The 26,187-nt window shown below is 43.8% G+C and overlaps 1 protein-coding gene and 1 non-coding gene across 3 annotated transcripts in view; both read left to right on the top strand.

The window, feature by feature from the left end:
• The window catches only part of ADARB2 (adenosine deaminase RNA specific B2 (inactive)), a 472,028-nt gene that overhangs the window by 288,893 nt on the left and 156,948 nt on the right, over positions 1 to 26,187 (top strand). The window contains exons 2-3 of one of the 2 annotated variants that reach the window (XM_066385233.1): positions 17,590 to 17,676; positions 24,709 to 25,577. In XM_066385233.1, the coding sequence (XP_066241330.1) occupies positions 17,590 to 17,676; positions 24,709 to 25,577 (956 nt within the window). The remainder of the gene's footprint in view (positions 1 to 17,589; positions 17,677 to 24,708; positions 25,578 to 26,187) is intronic. The other variant, XM_066385234.1, reaches the window with a different exon arrangement.
• On the top strand, positions 21,663 to 21,738 carry TRNAA-UGC (transfer RNA alanine (anticodon UGC)). Its single transcript has one exon. It is a non-coding gene; the product is annotated as a tRNA-Ala (tRNA).

The raw sequence follows: 26,187 nt of genomic DNA, 5'->3' as shown, positions 1-26,187 counted from the left end.
TTACATTCGTCTAAGGCTCACTCTTGACGCTTGTCTCGGTCACGTGATACATTTATCCATCCCACCCTAAAGGCCGGTCCGTGAAAATATTTTCTGACATTGAACTGGTCTGTGGCCCAAAAAAGTTTGGGGACCACTGGTCTATAGAGACAAGAAATTTAAAACCAATGTAGGATTAGCACTTACTATGTGGAGACTTAAATTTTTCATTATCTCAGTGGTTCACTAACCACAGTCCTCAGTGGACCTAATAGGTCTGTGAGGTTAATGTTCATTTCGTGAGGTTGTCCAGCTTTGAGCTGGTTTTCTAATAGAACGCCTGACCAAAATCACAGCCCGAGCAACTCTTCCAGACTTACTCGTTGACTCGTTGGTCCTCAGAGCCAAGTAAGCAATGGAAGCTCTTCATTTCAGCCTTAAATTCCCTCTCTTTAATCCATCACTGGAGCCCTTGGCCACCTGCTCTCTCTGACTAAAAATGCTCTTAACTCCCACAAACAGTCTGGCAATGGGAACAACAACTCACTGCATCAGAGATAAACACGATAAAGTTGTTCTTTTAGTCTCAAACTCTTTGAAGCTGACCTCAACCTTGTCCCAGGTGAGAGACTGCCACTACAGACTGCTAAGAAGGAGAATGTCCCCAGACTGTGAGGAATTTCTATATGAGACGCAGTGTCCTTCTCCAAATTCAGAAAGGGGAAGTGTATATGGAAGTGAGTGTCATGAGGGTGATTTTGTGTGCATCAGTGTGTGAGGACTGGCAAGTGGATAATGAGTTAAATAAAGCAAGAACACATCTATTTTCCCAATTTGAGACATGCACTGAAGAGATCTCTAATTTTTGCCAATTTCTTAACTTCCCAGAAAATTTTAGAATGCAGTTACAACCAAAAACAGATTGCCACCCGGCCATGCATTTGGCATGTGGACTGCCTCAGAAGTTGTCTGTTGAAGGAGTGGCTCCAGTGAACCTCGATTATACTGGTAGTAGAAGAAAAATCTTTTAGAAGAAGCTGCAGACTTTTCTGTCTGGTCTCAGAGTCTGGTGGCCTCAAATAGTGTAACTGCTGAACTCTGACCTTCTCACCTCACCACATTATCTGTTCCTGGGGTGGACCTTCTGTGCCCCAAACAGAGAATCGGCATACAATCACGTCCAGGCTAGATGGTCGATAGATCTGAAACCACTGATCATCCTGCATGACCTACTGTCCTAGCAGTAAAGTGACAGAACTTAAAGTAGCCCTCACACCTCAAAGTTCATGGAGGATGCTAAACCAACTTAGAAAACGATGTCATCCACTTTCTACATGCATCCATTCCCAAATGAAGCATAAAATGAAAATCATTTAGACTTGGCAAAGCCACTGAGTACATTGGCAGATAATGTGGAAAGCTATGAGTCTAAGTGAAGTCTTAACACACACTGTTGGATGTATTTTGTATTTAAATACACTTTCTTGCAAAGAGTCACCTTGCTCTGTCAATCACTTGCCAAACCATCCGAGTGTTTGCCTGCCATTCACGTCAGGAAGAAGACATAGAGCAATCTGGTGTAAGCTTGTTTGTTCTTAGGTTTTTTCCCCCTTTACTTCCAAATTAAACCAAATTTCACTGTAATGTGACATACGTAGTCAAGCCAAAATCTCTATATGGTCTACAAGAGTGCTCATGACACCACGATCATAATTTTATCAGAAAATCTACCCTGGGACATGTCCCAGGTTGGTACAAGAATATCTGAGTGCTGTGACTTTGAAGGAGAGCCGTCTAGAGAACAACATGACTTAGAAATTAAACCGTGAGAAAAGGATGGATTTCTTAAGACACCCCTAATTTTGCCAAACAGCTCATTGAGAACCATGCTTCTAATTCCTATGAATTAGAAGTTGTATATTCACTTGTGGTTATTTGTAGCTCTCAGAGCTGTCAGGAGCTTACAGCAACCTTCATTTGGGTATTACTTCCTACACAATTGAGGAACTTTGAAGGGGAGTTGACAAGTCATATGTTCCCAGACTCCCTTTGGGTCTTTAAAGGATGAAAAAGCACTCCTACTCTCCGGGCAGCAAGGCAGCATGTGGGGCCTCATAGAGCAAATCTCACCAGTTCTTTCTCAAGTTTCAGTTGCCTGGAGTAGAAATACAGAACAATTAGTGTGTTTTTTCTATTTTTCTCCTTTTCACCGCAGTCTATTCCTTCCTCCCTTACTATCCCTCAGGGATTCCCAGGCAGAGCCCATGACTTCAGGTCATTCTCAATCTGTGAAACTCAACATAGTCCAGATTGAAATGTACCATCTCACAACCAGTCCCAAGCCTATCCAAGGCAGAGGGAAATAGGAGGAAAGAATCTCTGTTTAATTGTCCAAGGTTGCCGTGTGTCCACCCTGAGGTGCGAACTGACCATTGTGCCCCCTCAGTAACCAAGTGTTGGTCATCCCATGGAGCAAGTGTGAGGTTCTTCTGAGGACCATGTCTGGGTTTCAGACTCATCTTAAAGGACATCTCTCTCTCTCTCTTTCTCTGGCCCCCACCCTCCCTCCAGCTCATTTCTCACAATCCAGAGTTTTACGTGCTTGTCTCCTGGGGCCCCCAATTCAGAGTCAAGTCCTATATTACCGCCTAAGGCTTCATACCCAAGGTAGTGGGGAGCCACTCAGACAGTGTCGCCAAGTTTCAGAAGTTTTACTAGATCCTGGGGGACTTCTCAGAGCCTTTGCCCATGTTGGTCCTTTTGCCTTGAGTGACTTCCCTTCCCTTAACTCGGTTAACCTATACTTACTCTATCAGCTCTGAACCCAGGCTACCTGGATCAAAGATGGTCTGTGCTTAATCAATGGTAGATAATATTATCAGTTATTAGGTCTCAGCTAACCAGTCTCTTCCTGAAAGATGACTCCCTGACACGTGGTCCCCATGGCCTCTTTCTGCATTATCTCTTCTTAACCTCAGACCTTGAATTATTAACTGTGTGTGTGATTATCCACATTCAATAAAGATTTGTTCTCTAAATGTATTAGTCTACTCTGGCCAACATGAAAAATACCACAGGCTGGGCGGCTTAAACAACAGACATTTATTGTCTCACATCCTGGAGGCTGGAAGTCTGAGATCAGGGTGTGGGCAGAGCTGGTTCCTTCTGAGGCCTCTCCCCTTGGTGTGGAGATGGCTGTCTTCTCCCTGTGTGCTCACATGGTCATATCTCTGTGTGTGTCTGCATTCTGATCTCTGCTACCTACAAGACACTAGTCCTAGGGGATTAGGGCCCAGCTTAAAGATCTTATTTTAACTTAACTGCATCTTTAAAGACCCATCTTCAAATATAGTTTTATTCTGAGGTTCTGGAAGTCAGAGCTTCAACATGAATTTTGGAGGAGGGCACAATTCAACCCTTAACAATGAAGGGATAACCTAGTGCGTGCTGGCAGCTTGTTCACTTGGAATCTTTCAAACCAAGTTCATGAGTTTCATCCATCTGGAAACTGTCTGAGAGATCTCCACCTTCTTGTAAAAATCAAACCCTTCTCATGTTACGAAGCTCAGTGCAGACTCAGAACCTTTTTCCCACTGAACACCCCCGCGTGGTCCATAGGATGGCAGCTAGAAAACAGTGTTTGGTATAATATGTGTTCCTGAAAATCTGTGAGAAAAATTCTTTACCTGTACTCCAAAACATTATTCCTTTCTCCTGCCTGCATGGAGGGTAATTATTTTTGTGCTTCCCAGCGTAGCCCACCTGTTCAAGCTGATTTGTGTTCGTGTTTGGGTAGAAGCTGCATTTGTTAACACATACCTGGGTTTGATTAGAATATACGGTTTTGAAAGAAAGTGGGTCAAGCTTGAGGGAGGCCATCTGTCAGAGTGCATCTGGGCAAAGAGAAAACAGAAGAAGGGAACTTATAAAAGAGGCTAAGGTTTGTAGCCCAAAGGTACCAACAGAGTTCTGTGGCTTCCGACTGTCACCTTCTTTTCGAGTTACGTAAATGTTCAAGACAGCTCAGCTGAGCTAGATGTAGAATGTGTGTGGCCTACAAAAGACAGACATAGGACAAAACCTGACTTTAAGTTGTTGAAATAAGAACAGAAACAAAATGCTCAAGGTGTGCAATTTCTTCAAATAACCTATTCCATGAAATATTTAGTGCTTTTCAGGAAGCAGAGTATAAGATCAAGTCCTTGGATATTTTAGCAATTAGAATGTTTTGGTTTAGTTTTGGTTTTGCTTTAAGCTCATGAGTTTATTCACCTACTGAGGCATATCTGGGTTGCTTGTGAGTTCTGGCAGTTATGAATAAAGCTGCTGTAAACATCGCTATGCAGATTTTTGCATGTGGACATAAATTTTCAACTCCTTCGGGTAGTCACAGATAAGCTCTTAAATTACAGATTTTCTTAAAATTTCTAGCAAATACACTCTTTCACATGCATGGATTTTCTGGATAACTGACGAGTTTACACACCAAATGACTTTTTTTTTAATTTTTCATCTTCCTTTTAAAAACTGTTTGATAAATTGTTTATAAACAAAATAGTTTGTGAAAGCAATGGCTTTCACAAAAGTAGGCTCCAAAAATGTTGACCTTTTTACAATTTCTCAAGTCATCATCCTGGGTAAACTGAGTCACCCTGGGTTCCTGAAGCAGGTGTGGTTGGGCCTAACATTCGGAAGTCTGACTCCATCTCCCCACATTCTGAGTCTCACTCCCACCCACTAGTTCTCTCTCCCTTGCTTGATACATACAATTGTCTTGATAAGAATCTGAGGATGGCTTATCTTTGAGATGGTAATTTTTCCTGTTAGACTGTCAAAACCTTTTTAATATATTTGAGCTTTCAAATCTATAAAATAAGCAAGAAACAAAGCTTACTTTCTTGGTAGATATATATTAGATCTCTAGCATCCTCAATTTTCTTCACTATAGATTGAATAACATTTTGTTCCATCCTTGCTTTTCTTACTTTCTTTTCTAGATTAAATACTTTGATGTCTGCTTCTCATCATTTATTTTCTTGTTCACTCATGTTTTTCATCTTTTAATATCTTTAAATAATTGAAGTGTATTTCACATACAGCAAAGGGTACAAACTAAATATGTTACAGGTCAGTGACAAATGCATACACACATGAAACTCATCTCAATCTAAACATAGAACATTTTGATCATGCCAGGAAGACCGCTTGTGCCTCTCCCAACAGTGAGCATGCTCAGAGGCAGCCAGATGACTGACTGCTTTCACCAGGAGTAGTTTTGCCTGTTCTGGAACTTCATACAATGGAGTTACATAGCACATTGTCTTTGCTCCTAGATCTTTTTGCTCAACATAATGTTTCAGAGATTCATCTGTATCATAAGGTATTTTAAGACTTCAATCATTTTTCTGTTGTTGATAGAATTTCATTGAATAAATGTAACAGAATTCATTTCTCCATTCTTCTGTTGATGGACATTGGGGATGTTTCTGATTCTGAGCTAGAATGCTAGAATGAATTGAAAATCAATTGATCGAGGTGACGTCACGGAAATGGCGCCGTGAGCAGCGCGTCCGACAGATCTCCCCAAAATCACAACAAACTTATCAACTAGAAACAGGAAAATTTATCTTCGGAGCATTACGGAGTTCCACACAAACTGAAAGCAAAAGGACTGTTATCACTTGAATCTGAGAGACGAGGGTGTGGAGGAAGCTACCACAGGGACGTTCATTCAAGCCGCGAGGAAGTGCGCCTGTGGTAAGTCATCCCGCACTCGGGAGCCGCGAGCAGCAGCCGCGAGCAGACGCCGCCAGCCGCCGCCGCCAGCCGCCGCAAGCAGCGCCCGGGTCGGTTGCAGAGCGAGCACCGCCCACACTCCGGAGCGGCGAGCAGCCGCTGGCGCGCGCCCGGTCTGGTTGCAGACCGAGCATTGCAGACCGAGCACCGCTAACGTTCCCAGCGGCCCGCGCACGGGGAGCGGGAGAGGCCCCAGGGCGGTATTCCCTACTTGGGAGATTCTCTCCGCGGGCGGGGCACCTCACCCAGCCATTCAAGCTAACAATCAAGCGTTGGGAAAGGGGCGCGCGCAGGCAGCCTGAAATACCTTCGGGAGCACAGCTGCGACCCAATTACTGAAATTAACTTAACCCGTGAAATCTGCGCACCCTCGGTTCTAATTGATAAGATCTCTCTCAGTTCACCGACCCAAGACAAGAGGCATGATATTTTTTAGTGCCTCTCGCTAAAGGGGTGGGGGCAACTTCTGATTGATAGAGCCTCCATTTTCAGGGATAAACGCTAACAAGAAGGACTTGGCAGATAATAAGATCTATACCACACTAGTCGCAAGCAGAGACTAGTGCCTCTTCTTACCAGCCAAAACAGGCTACAAAGTGTGGAAAGCCTGGGTTGAGAGGTCCAACTGAATGCTAGGCACTGAACAGTCACCTTGACAACAATTGACTCCCACCCCCGCCTGATTACACTGGAGGCCCTGACTGTCAGAGCCCTTCCCAAAGCCTTGCACTGAGTGTGGATAGAGTGGGGATTTTCCAGATCTTTGAGCCTCTTACTCCCCAGGCAGAAGCAGTGGCAGCCTTATAGCTGGATCAACAGGCTGCTAATTCAGGAAGGGGGGATTAGGAGAGAGAATCCACGAAAGCAAACTCTCTCATCGTTGGACCCTGCAAACGCCAACAAGCCTTGACTACCAGCAAGACTAAAGCCAATTATATGACACTGCCATAGAATCCCATCAACTGCAAATCCCTACCTAAATGTGACACAGGGGCAGAGCCTGGGGTACAGAGTCACCGACCAGGAAGAGGGAGAGAAAAGAAAAAGGAAGAAGTTAACATCTCAAAATCAAGAAAAATCCACAGACTTTACAACTTGTTCCACTAATTTTTTTTGTTGTTGTTGTTGTTTGTTTCTTCTATCTTATTGCCTTTATTTCCTCCACCTCGGTCCTTCTATTTTCTGCCCATCTTATGCTTCCCTTTTCTTGAACTACACTACCCATAAGTGTTACATTTTATTTCTCTTCTTCATCCTCACCCTCCTTTGGGGTTATACTCCAGGACACTTAACTCTCACTCTCTCCTCTTTTGTTTTTTTTTTTGTTTGTTTGTTTTTGCTTTATTTTGTTTTTTTTCTCTTCCTTTTTTATTTCTTCCTTCGTTTTTCTCTTTTTCTTATTTTTTCCTTTCTATTCGTTTTTTCTTTTCTCGTTTTACTTTCCTCCCATTTAATCCTCAATCACGAACAAATTAGTTAATTTGGGACTCAAGGTTTTTTTTGGCTTTATTTTTCTTTTTCGCTTTTGTTTTTGTTTTTTTCTTGTTAGTTTATTTTTGTGGCATTTTGGGCCCTCCCAACCCAAGGTCTCCATTGTATTTGGTCTTTGCTCCACTTAATACAACATATTTTTACTTATTATTTTTATTTTTTTCTTCTTTATTATTCCTTTTTTTGTCCTTTTTTCTGGTTCCCTCTTATCCCTCTCATTATATCTCTTAGTTGACCATCACCCGCAGGCAGATCAACTTATGCTTGTCTAAGATTTTCTTCCTTTTTTTTTTTTTTTTTTTTGCATTTAGTAGGTCCCTACTCCCCTTTTTTTTTTCCCCTTGAACTCTTCACCGCAAACCAGGCCCTCCATTATAGGCACGATATTTCCCTGAGGAGGGGAGAAGAGGGGAGGAGAAGAAAGAAAAAAAAGGGGGAAATAATAAATTATTACTGCTTTTTTTTGTGGGGTGTTTTACCCTTTGTTGTTTTTTTTTTGTTTTTTTTTTTACTTTTTACTCTTTATTAATTCTAATTAGTGCTATCAACAAGACCACCCTCAGATGCCAATAAGAAAGAGGAAATCGAATATTATGGATACAAAAGAAAGAGAGGTAACACAAATAGATGTGGAAAAATCTATGGAGAAAAGACTTAACATATTGGAAGCCTTGGAGCTAAATGACAGAGAATTTAAAATAGAAATCTTAAAAATACTCAGAGATATACAAGAAAACACAGAAAGGCAATATAGGGAGATCAGAAAACAACTCAATGAACACAAAGAATATATTACCAAGGAAATTGAAACTATAAAAACAAATCAAACAGAAATGAAAAACTCAATTCACGAGCTGAAAAACGAGGTAACAAGCTTAGCTAGCAGAACAGCCCAGGTTGAAGATAGGATTAGTGAAATAGAAGACAAACAACTTGAGGCACAACAGAGAGAAGAAGAAAGAGACTCAAAAATAATAAAAAATGAGAAAGCCCTACAGGAATTATCTGACTCCATCAGAAAGAATAACATAAGAATAATAGGTATATCAGAGGGAGAAGAGAAAGAAAATGGAATGGAGAATATACTCAAACAAATAATAGACGAGAACTTCCCAAGCCTGTGGAAAGAACTAAAGCCTCAAATTCAAGAAGCAAACAGAACACCGAGTTTTCTTAACCCCAACAAACCCACTCCAAGGCACATCATAATAAAGATGACACAAACCAATGACAAAGAAAAAATTCTCAAGGCAGCCAGGGAAAAGAAGAGTACAACATATAAAGGAAGGCCTATTAGATTATCATCAGATTTCTCAGCAGAAACTCTACAAGCTAGAAGAGAGTGGACCCCAATATTTAAAGCCCTGAAAGAGAGGAACTTTCAGCCCAAGAATACTATACCCATCAAAGCTATCTTTCAAGTATGAAGGAGATATAAAAACATTCACAAATACAGAAAAGATGAGAGAATTTATCACGAGAAATCCCCCACTCCAGGAAATACTAAAGGGGGTTTTCCAACCAGATTCAAAGAACAAAAGAAAACAACACCACAAGTAACAGCTCCACCAAGAACACAATAAAACCAAACTTAAACTGTGACAACAAAGGAAAAAAAGGGGGGGGGAGAGAATGGAGATTAACAGTAGCAAAGGACGATGAAGTGCAGAAATACTTATAAGATAGGGTACTACAATGAATATGGTAGGTACCCTTTTCATTACTTAATGGTAACCACCCTAGAAAAAACCACCACAAAAACACATGACTTAAAAAAGGTAGCAACAGAGGAAAGAAGTATGGAACACAAACAAACAGAAACAAATGACAGAAAAACAAAAGAGTAGAATCAAACTAGATACAAAACTAACAGAAAGCAATTTATAAAATGGCAGTAGGGAACCCACAAGTGTCAATAATTACACTAAATGTAAATGGATTAAACTTACCAATAAAAAGACACAGAGTAGCAGAATGGATTAAAAAAGAAAATCCAACTATATGCTGCCTACAAGAAACACATCTAAGCAACAAGGATAAAAACAAATTCAAAGTGAAAGGCTGGAAAACAATACTCCAAGCAAACAACACCCAAAAAAAAGCAGGTGTAGCAATACTCATATCTGATAATGCTGACTACAAGACAGAAAAAGTACTCAGAGACAAAAATGGTCACTTCATAATGATTAAGGGGACACTGAATCAAGAAGACATAACAATCCTTAATATATATGCACCAAACCAAGGAGCACCAAAATATGTAAGACAGCTACTTATTGACCTTAAAACAAAAACTAACAAAAATACAATCATACTTGGAGACCTCAATACTCCGCTGACGGCTCTAGATCGGTCATCCAAACAGAGAATCAATAAAGATATAGTGGCCTTAAATGAAATACTAGAACACCTGGATATGATAGACATCTACAGGACACTTCATCCCAAAGCAACAGAGTATACATTTTTCTCTAGTGTACATGGAACATTCTCAAGAATTGACCATATGTTGGGCCACAAAGACAATATCAGCAAATTTAGAAAAATTGAAATTGTACCAAGCATATTTTCTGATCATAAAGCCTTGAAACTAGAATTCAACTGCAAAAAAGAGGGGGAAAAACCCACAAAAATGTGGAAACTAAACAACATACTTCTAAAAAATGAATGGGTCAAAGAAGAAATAAGCACAGAGATCAAAAGATACATACAGACAAATGAAAATGAAAATACGACATATCAGAATCTCTGGGATGCAGCAAAAGCAGTAATAAGAGGAAAGTTCATATCACTTCAGGCCTATATGAACAAACAAGAGAGAGCCGAAGTAAACCACTTAACTTCACACCTTAAGGAACTAGAAAAAGAAGAACAAAGACAACCCAAAACCAGCTGAAGAAAGGAGATAATAAAAATCAGAGCAGAAATAAATGAAATAGAGAACAGAAAAACTATAGAAAAAATCAATAAAACAAGGAGCTGGTTCTTTGAAAAGATCAACAAAATTGACAAACCCTTGGCAAGACTCACCAATGAAAAAAGGCACAGGACTCAAATAAATAAAATCCAAAATGAAAGAGGAGAGATCACCACAGATATCATAGATATACAAAGAATTATTGTAGAGTACTATGAAAAATTATATGCCACCAAATACAACAATCTAGAAGAAATGGATAAATTCCTAGAACAATACAACCTTCCTAGACTGAGTCATGAAGAAGCAGAAAGCCTAAACAGACCAATCAGCAGGGAGGAAATAGAAAAAACTATTAAAAACCTCCCCAAAAATAAAAGTCCAGGCCCAGACGGTTATACTAGTGAATTCTATCAAACATTCAAAGAAGACTTGGTTCCTATTCTACTCAAAGTCTTCCAAAAAATTGAAGAAGAAGCAATACTTCCAAACACATTTTATGAGGCAAACATAACCCTCATACCAAAACCTGGCAAGGATGGCACAAAGAAAGAAAACTACAGACCAATATCTCTAATGAATACAGATGCTAAAATTCTAAACAAAATACTGGCAAACCGAATACAACAACATATTAAAAAAATAATACATCATGATCAAGTGGGATTCATCCCAGAATCTCAAGGATGGTTCAACATATGCAAAACGGTTAACGTAATACACCATATCAACAAAACAAAGAACAAAAACCACATGATCTTATCAATAGATGCAGAAAAGGCTTTTGATAAAATACAACACAATTTTATGTTTAAGACTCTCAACAAAATGGGTATAGAAGGAAAATATCTCAACATGATAAAGGCCATATATGATAAACCATCAGCCAACATCATTTTAAACGGCATAAAACTGAGGACTTTCTACCTTAAATCAGGAACAAGACAGGGTTGTCCACTCTCTCCACTCTTATTTAACGTGGTGCTAGAAGTTCTGGCCAGAGCAATCAGACAAGACAAAGAAATAAAAGGCATCCATATTGGAAAAGAAGAAGTAAAGGTATCACTTTTTGCTGATGATATGATCCTATACATCGAAAACCCGAAGGACTCCACAAAAAGATTATTAGAAACAATAAACCAATACAGTAAGGTCGCAGGATACAAAATTAACATACAGAAGTCCATAGCCTTTCTCTATGCCAACAATGAAATATTAGAAAACGAACTCAAAAAAATAATCCCCTTCACGATTGCAACAAAAAAAATAAAATACCTAGGAATAAACATAACAAAGAATGTAAAGGACCTATATAATGAAAATTACAAAGCATTGATAAGGGAAATCGAAAAAGATACAATGAGATGGAAAAATATTCCTTGTTCTTGGATAGGAAGAATAAATATAATCAAAATGGCCATATTACCCAAAGCAATATACAAATTTAATGCAATTCCCATCAAAATCCCTATGAGATTTTTTAAAGAAATGGAACAAAAAATCATCAGATTTATATGGAACTATAAAAAACCCCGAATAGCCAAAACAATCCTAAGGAAAAAGAATGAAGCTGGGGGCATTACAATACCTGACTTTAAACTATATTATAGGGCCACAATAATCAAAACAGCATGGTATTGGCAGAAAAATAGACACTCAGACCAATGGAACAGAATAGAAAGCCCAGAAATAAAACCACATATATATGGTCAAATAATCTTTGATAAAGGGGCCAACAACACACAATGGAGAAAAGAAAGCCTCTTCAACAAATGGTGTTGGGAAAACTGGAAAGCCACATGCAAAAGAATGAAACTCGACTACAGCCTGTCCCCGTGTACTAAAATTAATTCAAAATGGATCAAAGACCTAAATATAAGACCTGAAACAATAAAGTACATAGAAGAAGACATAGGTACTAAACTCATGGACCTGGGTTTTGAAGAACATTTTATGAACTTGACTCCAATGGCAAGAGAAGTGAAGGCAAAGATAAATGAATGGGACTACATCAGAATAAAAAGGTTTTGCTCAGCAAGAGAAACTGATATAAAAATAAACAGACAGCCAACTAAATGGGAAATGATATTTTCAAACAACAGCTCAGATAAGGGCCTAATTTCCAAAATTTACAAAGAACTCATAAAACTCAACAACAAACAAACAAACAATCCAATAAAAAAATGGGAAGAGGACATGAATAGACACTTCTCCCAGGAAGAGATACAAATGGCCAACAGATATATGAAAAGATGCTCAGCTTCATTAGTTATTAGGGAAATGCAAATCAAAACTACAATGAGATACCACCTCACCCCTGTTAGATTAGCTATTATCAACAAGACGGGTAATAGCAAATGTTGGAGAGGCTGTGGAGAAAAAGGAACCCTCATTCACTGTTGGTGGGACTGTAAAGTAGTACAACCATTATGGAGGAAAGTATGGTGGTTCCTCAAAAAACTGCAAATAGAACTACCTTATGACCCAGCAATCCCTCTACTGGGTATATACCCCAAAACCTCAGAAACATTGATACGTGAAGACACATGTAGCCCCATGTTCATTGCAGCACTGTTCACAGTGGCCAAGACATGGAAACAACCAAAAAGCCCTTCAATAGAAGACTGGATAAAGAAGATGTGGCACATATACACTATGGAATACTACTCAGCCATAAGAAATGATGACATCAGATCATTTACAGCAAAATGGTGGGATCTTGATAACATTATAAGGAGTGAAATAAGTAAATCAGAAAAAAACAAGAACTACATGATTCCATACATTGGTGGAACATAAAAATGAGACTAAGAGACATGGACAAGTGTGTGGTGGTTACCAGGGGTGGGGGGAGAGAGGACAGGGGGAGAGTTAGGGGGAGGGGGAGGGGCACAGAGAACTAGATAGAGGGTGGCGAAGGACAATCTGACTTTGGGCGAGGGGTATGCAACATAATTTAATGACAAGGTAACCTAGACATGTTTTCTTTGAATATATGTACCCTGATTTATTAATGTCATCCCATTACTATTAATAAAAATTTATTTAAAAAAACAAAAAAAAAAAACTATGAACAAATCCCTAGGCACTCTGCACATATCTTATTTTAAAGTAAAAAAACCCAAAATGGGAACAAATACAATATTTAAAATAAAGAACAAGTAAATTTAAATCAAAAAAAAAAAAAAAAGAAAAAGAAAATCAATTGATCATATAGGTGTGATTCTATTTCCGAATTCTCTATTTTATTCCGTTGATTTATGTGGATGTTGAAAATGACTCTTGGTAGGAGGATAGCACTGACGCTGTCCTGTGCCAGGGCCGGTCCAAACTGGTTGCATCTCTCTCAGGTCACTTTCCATCTGGTTCTCGTCATATTCTCTGGGCCCCAGCTGAATAGCCACAGACACAAGTAGCTGAGGAGCAGGGACTATCCAGCCACCTTCCCAGAAAAACCCCTTTCCTTCTTACAGAACCTACAATGAGAGGGCGAGGAGGCAGCCAGAAGTGCAGGCGATTCTGTTAACCATCTTCTCTCTGCATAACCCAAAACATCCAGAATTGAGTAAAATAAAGCACAACCTCCATTTCTTCATCAAAAACCTGTATGAATCAGAGTTTCATGAGATGGCTGTAAAAACACAAAGACTAGAAGTGGTTGAATATTGGAGCTCTGCTCAAGTTTGGATCAATTGGACACAGAAGCCAAACTGGCAAACATGAATAAAGAAAATAGCTATCGGCCTCTGGCCAGTTGGCTCAGTGGTAGAGCATAGGCATGGTGTGTGGAAGTCCCGGGTTCAATTCCTAGTCAGGGCACACAGGAGAAGTGCCCATCTGCTTCTCCACCCTTTCCCCTCTCCTTTTTCTCTATCTCTCTCTTTCCCTCCCACAGCTAACGCTCCACTGGAGCAAGGTTGGCCCAGGCGCTGAGGTTGGCTCCATGGCCTCCAACTCAGGTGCTAGAATAGCTCCAGCCATAATGGAGCAGTGCCCCAGATGTCCAGAGCATCGCTCCCTGGTGGGCATGCCAGGTGGATTCCAGTCGGGCACACGTGGAAGTCTGTCTGACTGCTTCGCCACTTCTAACTTTGAAAAAAAATACAAAAAAATGAAAAAAAAAAAGAAAAGAACTATCAAAAAAGGTGCTGGCATCAAACAGCTTCTGTTGTTATTTTTCTAAATAAAAATGCAATTCCTCACTCTCTTTTCTAATGATCTTCTAAAGATGTGGTCCGTCCTTACTTAGAAACAACTTTTTATTTCATGAAGCAGCAGGGGTAGTAGAGAATAGTTGAAGCTTCAGGAGAACTGACTTACCAGATAGCGGTTGGCAGCTCCACTGGCTCCCTGTTCTGTCTGGGCTGATTTGTTTCAGCTGGCTTATGACATCTAAAATCCACCATGCTGGAAGAAAGAGAAGTAAGTTGGTAGGGCACGAAAGAGATAGGGTTACCAGATAAAGTATAGGACATCCAATTAAATTTAAATTATTTTTTTATTTTTTTACATTGTAGTAAAGTATATAAAACATGATATTTGCTATGTTAACCACTTTTTCTTTATATTACCTATTTTTAAGTATAGAGTTCAGTGGCATTAAGTATATCACACTGTATGCAACCATCACCACCACACTTCCACAGAGCTTCCTTATTTCCTGAAACTGAAACTCCGTCCCCATTTAGCAACAACTCCTCATTCACCATCCCCCAGTCCCCAGAACCCACCATTCTATTTTCTGTCTCTATGTATTGGGTTACTGTGGGGACCTCATATGAGTGAAGTGATACAGTATTTTGTCTTTTTGTTTCTGGTTTATTTCATACAAGATGTCCTCCAGTTTCATTCATGGTACAGCCTCTTGTAGAAGTTCCTTCCTCTTTATGACTGAATAATTGTCCACTGTGTGTGTATATAGCACATTTTGTTATCCATTGACAGGCACTTGGGTTGTTTGCACCTTTTAGCAATCATGAATACTGCTGCTCTGAACATTGGCGTACAAGTGTTTTGTAATCCTTGCTTTCGGTTCTTCTCAGTACGTACCCAGAAGTGGGATGGCTGGTTTCGTGGAGGCTGAGCCATTTTACATTCCCACCAGTAGCACAAGGGTTTCAACTTCACCTCCTCTTCAACACTTATTATTTCTTATCTTATTGACAATAGCCATCCTAATGAGTGTGAAGGGGCATCTCATTGTAATTTTGATTTGCATTTCCTTAATGATTAATAATTTCAGCATCTTTTCATATGCTGATTGGCCATTTATATTTCTTCTTTGGACAAATGTCTGTTCAGTCTTTTACCTTAAATCTAGGTTTCAGTTAAAATTATATTTTTAATAGATGTATGTCCCAATATTAGAATATATAAAAAAAGTGTATATTGCTTATCTAAAACTCATTTTTAACTAGGTGTCATGCATTTTTATTTAATAAATCTGACAACCCTAAAAAGCAAGTATTCTGATGGATCTAAAACAATCTTTAAATATCTCACAGTTTTGCTCAGGTTAGCTCTGAAATGGCTTAGTGTGTTTTTGTGGGTGTTGGGCTGGTAGCCCTGTTTTATTAGAAAATTGTAATTTCATTTTGAGATGCTCTAGACTAAATCATTTGAGCTTCACACTCTTTGTGTAATATTATTGGGCTCCCTTAATGAAATTATAACTCAAGCAAGAGATTTCATTCCCTGGTAGTAAATTAGCTTGGGCCGGGCAGGCTCGGGGAGAGCCAGTCCTCCCCGGCTTATTCTTCTTGTTCCGGGAATGAAGAAGGAGCAAGCGTTTTGTATTTGAGTTATTTATGGTTCTCTTTGAGTGAACGTTATATTGTTACCCGTCCCTACTGGAAACAACAGCTGTTAACAGGCTCCGGAATGAATTTCAATGTGAACTCCCCTGGCCTCTGGGAAGCTTGGCTAAAGAGAAAACAGGCTCATAATGGGAAGAAAAAGAGCAGGATTCAGGCTGGGGTCTGGACGCCTGCAGGCTAGCTGCATATAAAAACCACTAGTTACCAGTGTCCTGGGACATCACATTTAGACATTTGTTGAAACGGGAGTGCTACCAACAGCCCTTCTCTCTGATGAGGGAGGCAGACAAAAGGTAGCCTGATGCAAATACTGGGCTTGCTAACCCCCCCCCCCCCCCCGCAGGGATCAGAGGAGACAGAAAGTATCCCACATGGCAAAGTAACCAAACCCCTGGTAACCAGGGCCCTGGACAGCCTACCACAGGAAGAGCAGGAATGACTTTCTCGCAACTCTGGGTGAGCAATGGTGACATTTCCAGCTACCATTTTTTTAAATAATGTGGCCAACATTCTAATGGAATATAATGAATCATGCAGACCTGAGTGAAGGGGCCATGAGAGACAAGAATCTGAGAACAGGGGAGGAATCTTCTGCAAGGGCATCAGTTCTGCTGTGGACAAGTGCTCCTAACTTCTGTGGTCAAATGTGGTCAGTGGAACCTCTAAAATCAGAAGCTTTTCCCCTTACTAGTCATTATTTATATCTCCCAATTTACGTCCAATCTGTAATTCTTTGATCTCTGTTTAAGAGAGAAGTTGCTGAGACTATGGAAAGAACATCTCTCATTGGTCACGAGTGGCATTTCCTACTTGGGTCCATCCTCCCACCTGTCCTGTGCTCAGAGGTGCCCGGTTACCAGAATGCCTATTGGTCCAACTTGACTCGCCCACCACTGGGGCTGCAGGCAAAGGGCACCCTGTGATTCCTTTTGCTGCCTCAGTGACAAGTTCTTGTTTCCAGGAAGAACTCTTCTGGGCGGGAAGCCCTGCACTGGTTCCCCCCGCACCCCCCACCTTCCCACCCGGTGTCTTCTCCTCTCCTGCTTCTTCTCCGTTCTTCTACTTCTGCTCAAATGCACATTAAGTGTATTTTACAGCTTTCAGTCCATTTTGTTCATACATTCCAAGCTCACAAAACAAGTTCTCCACTAATGGGAAGAAATAGTCTTGGCTTTATTTGCACGATGCTCATTTAATTGTGGGAGTTTTCTACTTGCTTTAGTTGCTGTCTGTGAAATGACCTCAGTCTGACAGCCCTGCCCCATCCAGCATCCTGTAAGCTCATACAAGCTGTTGCCCTGGAGATGATTACTTCAAGTTGTGAGGGATGTGAAACAAGAGGAGGGGAGATGCCAAAAATAAGAAAAGAAGAAAGATAGAAATCATAAAGTTTAAAATTGAATGGAGAGGGGAGTTTGACAAAATGTTGTCAGAAATTCAATAAAAGACTGAACCAAAACGAAGTGGCTGAAGCCAAAGCGACCTTTCCACCTCCCTTGTCCAAACCCTCAGGAAAGAACATATGAAAGCCCTGGGTTGTTCTGAAACTGGATGTCAAAAGTGCGTTTCCTGTTCTTCTTTTCTCTCCAGACAAAGTAAGCATGTTGTCAGCCTTCATCGCTCCCTTCAAGCACCTGAGCCCCGGGGCCACAAACACGGAGGATGAAGACAATCTAAGTAAGCAGTCCCCTGTCCTGAAGAGTAGGGGGCCCCAGCCCAATGGCCCCTAAGGCTGAGACCCTGGGGGTGATGTGCGCTGGAGGGGACTATCTGGGCTTCCCAGAGCAGAAGGTTTTGCTCCCATCCCCACCTGGAATCCTGCCTTCACCTGGGTGGTAGAAAAATATTTGCAGTAACTGTGGGATTGAAAACTTAAGGGATTGTATAGTTTAAAAAAAAAAAAAACATTATCTTGGGCCATCCCTCCTCTTCTTTCCTGGGCTTTTCTCCTTCAAACAAAAATAAATAAATAAATAAAAAGAAGAAAAATGAACAGTTTGTACAATCATTTAACAAGGAAGGAGCTGGATGAGGGCCTGCTGCCTGTCGAAACATTTCTGGCATGTGAAACTGGAGACACACCTAGCAGTGTGGTGTGGGCACTGGAAGACTGGCTTGGGGGAGGGGCCCTACACAGTGTCCCTGCATAGATACTGAGCAGGCAGAGCAGGCAGGACTGGTGTGTGAGGGTCTGGCCAGGTCCAGCAAGCAGTATGCTCATCTCTTGTTTGTAGCATATTGTCAGGCACTTAAACAAGGGGGTGAAGTGTTCCAGACCATATGAACACCTCTTGCATTTCAACATTACCTAACAGATGGGTCGCCTTCTCAGCCAGAAAGAGTTAGGAACGTGCTTGTTGTCCTGGGATGGGAAGGACATGGAAGGTTTACTGACAGTGACTAGGACTGTTGACCTGACTAAGAAGCAGTGGGGGAGGGGGGAGAGGTGGGGGGGGGGTTGCACAGGAATACTGTATATTTGCCATCAGCTCTTAAGGAACACAGCACATATGCACAAATAGCCCCTTCCCAGAAAACATAACTAGCAACAAGATTGAAAAGTGCGGTGACCGCCCAGATTATTTCACTAAAGCAAAGTCACAGGACTATGGGCTGTCAAACCAGAGTGAACCTTAGAGATGCTCTAGGTTTATCCTTTGTTCTCCAGATGAAGAAGAAAAGGAGTAGAGGAAGTCGCAAGGGAATCAAAACACAGCCTCTCGGCTCTCTGTTTGGGCCTGTTCCTCAGCAAACACGTGGGCCAGAGGGAGTCGTGGACCGACAGTTGTTTCTGTTCTCTCATAGTCTAAATTAGAACAATTCTGGAGCTTAGTCAATGTACTGATAGCTTGAGAAAGAAACTCTGCCTCCCAGCCTTTCCCACCAGAGCTGCAAAAACCCTGGCTGAGTTCCTCTCTCCATGAGAAGTGTCTCTCTCCCCTCCCAACAGCTCACCCAGCCAAGGACTTCTGAGCCCAGAGCAAGTCTGAGGGGAGAAACTGAGCAGAGGCAAGACCTCTCAAGCCGTCTCATGCCCTGGGCTATGAGCATCACTGTTCAGACCCTCAGATCCCTGTTTCCAAGGCCGGGACAGTAACATAACCTGAACCATGAAATTGAGATCAGAATCAAATAAGCTAGTGCGTGAAGACATCCCAGGGAAGGACCTGGGACATGGAAGTGCTCCATCAAGGTTGGCTAGCGCAGTAATTACGGCAATATTCCCTCTTTCAGCTTGCTGCCTAATAGAGAAAAAACTTACAGATAAAAATGACTTTTAATCATTTACTGCATGTTAAAATGCCTTTGAAATGCTTGGAAAATCTTATTTTCTATCAGTGGATTAGTCAACACTTTGCAATATATGCTGTTAATATACTTAGAAAACCCTGTTTCCACACACTGTTCAAAGACACACCTCCACGAGAACGTGCTTATCTTACTTAACACTTCTCCCCCATATTAACCGTGCATCCCCTCACTGACTGTCCCAATGTCCTCAGAAGACCGGAAAGGATGAGTGCAACTCCCCTGGAGGGTGTGTGTGTGTGTGTGTGTGTGTGTGCGTGTATGTGTGTGATATGTATATATTGTGTGTGTCTATATGTATGTTGTGGGTGTGATGTGTGCAATGTGTACTTGGTATGTGTGGTGTGGTGTATGTGATGGATGTTCACTGTGTGTGAATGTATGTGTGTCTATGTGTGTTGTGTGTGATATATGTGTAAAAGATATGTGGTATGTATCCATGTGTCTGTGTTTAGGTTATGTATGTGCTGTGTGTGATATGTGTGTGTAGTATGGTGTGTGATGGGTATTCACTATGTGTGCATGTGTGTACACACACATATGCAGGGAAGAAGGGTAGGTGGTAGAGGCAAGTGTGTCCTTGCTTCGAAGTCTCCTGTTTGTATCTATAAACTATGGAGCAAAGGTGTCTGGGTTGATTTAAGATGAAGTTCCACCGTTCAGGACCATCTGTCTCCTACATGCCCTGCAGCCCCAGCCCCGTCACTCACCTCTGCTCCTTCCCTGGAGCTGAGCTCCAATGTCCAGGGCTGAACTGGGGTCAGGGATCGCCAGACAGAGACTCAGCCTGCGAGAGGACAGTGCCCATGAGCCCAGCCCTGGACGCCAGCCATCAGCAGGCTGGGTTCTAGCTAACAGTCAACCAGACGGCGCCACTTTTATAAGACTTTGTGTCTAAGCTGGTAACCCTAAAAACTTTTTTCTTCAAACACTGGGGGGAATTGTCATTGGTCCCAGCCCCATCACCTCTTTTTTGTCACTGACCCAAAGGTGTCACATAAGGAAAGGCTGAGATGCCTAACCCCAGTCCACACTCTTTGTGTGGGGTCTGGAGGGAGGGCAGCCACCCGCCACACTGAGATGCGTGGCAGGCTCAGCTCCCAGACCTCATGAGACAAATCTTGAAAGGAGGTCATCTTCTCCTCCTGCAGAGCCTGGGCCCAGAGTCACCAGCGGCAGGCCGGTGCACAACCTGCATAGTCAGGACCTTGCACTCCACACTCCAAGTCACCAGGTCTGCCTCACTGGCCACCACAGCCACCTCTTTTTCACGCATCTTCTTACTTTCAAAGCATGAGGACCTTCTTCCTGCATAAATAAGGAACAGGCCACCCACCTTGTTGCTGTCGGCTGGCCCTGCCTAGTTAGGACAGGGTGGGTCAGAGGCTGCCCTCTGACCTGAAGACACAGCAGCAGCATTATTAGCAATGCAGTGTGATGAAATGTTCCCAGCAACTCAGCTACTGCAAGAACTTGGGCTACATAATAGCCAGGCAGACTCTGCCCTGGGGACCGGGACGTGGAGGAGGCAGAAGCTCATACTTAACACACAGTGCCTGCACTCACGTGGGGAGACTACCACAGTGATAGGACAGCCGGACCTTGCCCAGCGGTGGAAGGAGGCAGCTGCCACACAAACACAGCCCAGTAACTGAACTTAATTCTTAAAGGTGTATTTCACCTGGAAAATAATAGTTTAACCCCAGCCAGGACTATACAAAATTCCATTCTTTCTACCCAAAATGGTCGATAGTCACTTAGTTATCAGATTAAACTATCAGAGAGAGAAAACCACATTCACTTAATGTTTATTACAGTGTATTATTATAATTGCTCTGTTTTATTATTGTTGTTAATCTCATACTGTGCCTAATTTGTAAATTAAACTTTATCATAGTTATGTACGTATAAGAAAAAACATAATATATATAAGGTTTGGTATTATTAGTGGTTTGAGGCATCCGATGGAGTTTTTAGGATGTATCTCCTACCAGTAAAGAGGAAATGACACTCTTTGTAAAGCATATAGACTTTCCTATATGTCAGGGCTTTTGCTAAGCCTATTGCATGTGTTCCTTTAGTTTCAACCTCATAATAACCTTATTAGACAAGCGTTATTAAAACCCACATTTTCCATCTGAAGTAAATAGAGCTTGGGCAGATTGAGGGACTTGCCCAAGGTCACACCTACATAAAGGACAAAGAGGACTTTCATCTCTCATTTCCTTGACCCCTGAGCCCGCAGAGTGAGCGCTGCCCCTCTCAGTCTTCCTCAGACTCAGGAAAACAAGCCTACAGGCTGTGTTGAAGGGAGCTGAACTCCTAACCTGCTCATTTGCAAAAGCCAGTGAGTAGCCCTGGCCGGTTGGCTCGGCGGTAGAGCATCGGCCTTGCGTGCGGGGGACCCGGGTTCGATTCCCGGCCAGGGCACATAGGAGAAGCGCCCATTTGCTTCTCCACCCCCTCCCCTCCTTCCTCTCTGTCTCTCTCTTCCCCTCCCACAGCCAAGGCTCCATTGGAGCAAAGATGGCCCGGGCGCTGGGGATGGCTCCTTGGCCTCTGCCCCAGGCGCTAGAGTGGCTCTGGTCACGGCAGAGCGACGCCCCGGAGGAGCAGAGCATCGCCCCCTGGTGGGCAGAGCGTCGCCCCTGGTGGGCGTGCCGGGTGGATCCCGGTCGGGCGCATGCAGGAGTCTGTCTGACTGTCTCTCCCCGTTTTCAGCTTCAGAAAATTACAAAAAAAAAAAAAAAAAAAAAGCCAGTGAGTAGCATTGTCCCAGAGATTTCAGCTAGTGTATCCAGGATAGAGCCCCCAGGTCTGCATTTTTATCAGTTATTAGATATTGATTACATTGGGAGAACTCTTCATGCCACAATCTGATGATCATCGTGTCTATGCCATGGAAAACTAATAATGACTGTTGTCATTGGATATTGAGTGTCGTGAGAGAGCAGAGCCTGGAGGCAATCTCAGTGCAGGTGGAAGGGAAGTTTTGGACCGTGAGGGCTGTTGCTCCAAGATAAACCTTCCTACCTGAAAAGGGAGCAGAGGTCATCTGATATGCCGGTCACTTTAATCACAGGCACAGGCTCCCTCGATCCCCACATTGTGAGAAATCAATAAGAAATTAGAGCACCTAGCAAGTTTCCAGGCAATCTGCTTGGAGCCTTTAGGCCAGGTTATTTTTTTCCATCTTTACATTCAATTTGAGAAACTGCGTAGTTAATCCAATCTACTGCCCTCGGCCTGAAATACCCCACATGGCGAAGCCCCTGGCTCTGTGAACCCAGATGCATAATGACTCACAGAGGAGCTGAAAGTCAGCACTCAATACTGGGACATAATTATTCCTACAAAATAGTCTGTAAGTGATACCATCCACCTCTAACTTATAAAATGCTCAAGTTCACTCCTTTGAACAAAATTACCTCTGCAGACCGAACATTTTACAGACGCAAACCCCCAGAGAAAATATTAACAGAGCTGCCTCACAATCAGGAGAACAGAGCACATGAACAGTTTCAGCAAACAGCAGCTTCAAAATGGATACTCTCACGACCAGTGGGAACACCGCCAGGGGACTGATGGGGATAGCAGCGGGAGGCGTCACCGAGACCCCCTGAGCAGGGAGAACACGCAGCCCTGGAACCCAGAGAGAAGCCCTGTCCAGTGCGAGGGCACCTCCCCAAGGCACCCGAGGGCCCAGGCGCTTCTGGGCCTGAGAGGGTGCGTTTCCTCATTACCATTCTCCGGTAGGCAGCGATGCAAGAAGATGAGGCCACTGGGCCAGGGGGTCGCAAGGAAGCTTGGCTCCGGGCAGGCTGAGGGGAAAGTTCTCAGCATCTATTTATAAGCTGCAGGCTGGCTGTAAAAATCACCTCTAGTTTCCACTTGCTTCACAAGAGAAAACTCGTTCACAACCTGCTGCACAGCCAACCCGAGCTCTTGAGATCCTGGTTCCCACGGAAAAAATCAAAGGGTATGAGGGGCCACCTGTGTGTGGCCTGAGCCCTGCCACCTCACCTCACACGTCCACCCACACACATGGTGCATTCTGAACTCTCAGCGCCTCATTCTCTCCCAAAGAAGGGCAGTCCTGTGAAACGGGCAAGGAACGGTGGCATTGTTCTGTGCCCATAAACTCACCTTCACAGCAACAAGACACTCTCAGGGGAAAATCACATCTTGACCAGTAGTCCAACTGCAGCTCCATCTCTTTGAGCCTTAGTTTCCCCTCCTAGAAAATGGTGCCGTCACCCCCCACCCCCGGAGAGATGTGAGGAATAAGAAAGATGCCACGGGGAATGTGTGAGTGGGGCTCAGTGACAGGGAACAGCACGACGCACACAGTCTTTCTGGAGTGTTTTGTAAGAAACTGGGGGGTTAGCGTTCCAGAGCGTCTTCTCCAGGAAGCAACAAGACTCTGCTCTTGCAGTTCTGTGACTGTCCTAGCTGAGGTTTTCTAAACAGAACAGCTTCATTTGCGAAGAATGGTTCAAGACAGCCTGTCTAGAAAAGTTAAATCATTGCATACATCCACCACCTCTAGTTAGCAAATGATGACTTTGCTAAATTTAAAGCGTATCATGTTTTGCAAAATAAATAAAACATCACAGACACAAATGAAGCTCCCATCTGGGCCCCCATTCCATTTCCTCTTTGTCTCCCAGGAAGGTTAACATTTGAGCTTTACTATCATGTCTGATCACACAAACAGCATGCAATGCCTCCATTTTTATAATTTATATTAATGACATCACAGTCTATATATTACTTTGCAAGTTGCATTTATCACGCAACATTATACTTTTGAGATTCCTCTACACAGTGAAGCCTGTAGACCTGGTTCATTAACCATGAGGGCTATCGAGCATTCCATCCTACGATCGTACCACAATTCTCTTACCAGACCACACTACAAGGAAGGCCTGTGTGGCCCTCAGCATTTCCTGAAGCTGATAGAAGGAAAGAAAGACCCACATGTGGTTTGGTTTGGGGGAGGCTCTGGGAGCGAGGGACAAGGGCCTCTTGCTCAGTTGACCTCAGCCCCACGACATCTCAGCCACACTCAGAGAAGCAGGTAAGAGCCACTGTACGCAAATCAGGCTCAGCATGTCCACACTCCACATTCTCAGAAATGCAGGAACTGCTCAGAGCTGCATGTCCTTCCTCCTCCTGGGCAGCCAGCCCCCTTTCAGAGATGCTCAGTAACTCCTGTCAGCCTAGAAAAAAGAGGATGCCATTTAGCATGTCCCCAGAAGCCTCCATCCAGTGGATGCCGGCAGGACAGTGCCTCTCAGAGGCTGACGGCTGAGCTCATGTGCACAGTATAGTCATCAGCAGGGTGTCTATCAGGTGAGCTGAGAGCCCGGGGTCACCACTGTCTGTTCTCACCTCCAGGTACCAGCAGCGCAGACGTGAAGGAGAACCGCAATGTGAGCAACCTGGAGGCACGGCCACTGCCTGCTGGTGACAGAGCCCGAGGCAGTGCACCTGGCATGAAGAGGAAAAGGCCTCTGGAGGAGGGCAACAGCGGCCACTTCTGCAAATTGCAGCTGATCTGGAAGACGCTGTCATGGTCCATGACGCCCAAGAACGCGCTGGTCCAGCTGCATGAGCTGCGGCCCGGCCTGCAGTACCGAATGGTGTCTCAGACCGGCCCGGTGCACGCACCCGTCTTCGCTGTGGCCGTGGAGGTGAATGGGCTCACGTTCGAAGGCACAGGGCCCACCAAGAAGAAGGCCAAGATGAGGGCAGCTGAGCTGGCCCTGCGCTCCTTTGTGCAGTTCCCTAATGCTTGCCAGGCGCACCTGGCCATGGGCAACGGCGCCAGCCCCTGCACAGACTTCACCTCCGACCAGGCCGACTTCCCCGACACGCTGTTCAAGCAGTTCGAGCCCGCGGCGCCCAGCGCGGCCTTCCCCGGCCGCCGCCCCGCCGAGCCCGAGCGGCTGTCCCCGGCGTGCCGGCGGCGACGGCTGCTGCACCACACCCTGGACCTGGTGGCCCCGGGCGAGAGGAACCCGGTGGTGGTGCTGAACCAGCTGCGCGCCGGCCTGCGCTACGTGTGCCTCGCGGAGCCGGCCGACAGGCAGCGGCCCCGCAGCTTCGTCATGGCCGTGAGCGTGGACGGCAGGACGTTCGAAGGCACGGGACGCAGCAAGAAGCTGGCCAAGGGCCAGGCGGCACAGGCGGCCCTGCAGGCCCTCTTCGACATCCGGCTGCCCGGCCACACGCCCAGCAGGGGTAAAAGTCACCTCCTGCCCCAGGTGAGAATTCTCAGGTAGCTCCTGGCAGATGGCATCTCCCGGATGCTAGGAGACCATGAGCTGGGACGGGCAGCAGGCCAGCCCCCTGCTCCAGTCACTGTAAGTAGAGAGCACCCCTACACACCCCTCCCAGAACAGCCGGCTCAGCCCCACCCCAACCTCACCATTAGAGCAACCGTCAGACATTGGGAGGGAGAATCGTGTGCACGTAAAGAAAGAATGTTAACATTGAACCCTAGCAGAGGTGACTGGGGAAGAGTGAAGACAGGTGATGTCTGTGACGACACCAGTGACAGGAAACAGGAGAGGGTGAGTGCAGGGCCATCACCAGACAGGAGGACAGGGAAGGACAGCTGAGATAGCTGGCATCATCGGCTGTGCCCCTCAGTGACTTGGTTGCTGAGCGTTCTGCATCTGGAGGACTAGCAGGAGATGAAAATGCACATTAGGCAGCAGTTTGGGTGGAGTTTCTTGCTAGGGAGGCTGGAGGAAGTGAAGTGAGTATGAATCGTCTCGTCTCAGTGATTCCAAACCAGGGCAGGTGGCTGTACGGCAGCCTGAACACCAGAATCCATCACACTAAGGGAGGGTGGGGTCTGAGGGTTCAAAC

The sequence above is a fragment of the Saccopteryx leptura genome, chromosome 5 (assembly GCF_036850995.1).
Source record: "Saccopteryx leptura isolate mSacLep1 chromosome 5, mSacLep1_pri_phased_curated, whole genome shotgun sequence".
NCBI lineage: Eukaryota > Metazoa > Chordata > Mammalia > Chiroptera > Emballonuridae > Saccopteryx > Saccopteryx leptura.
Note: the sequence above shows the minus strand (reverse complement) of the source record. Positions and strands in the feature narration are given on the sequence as shown.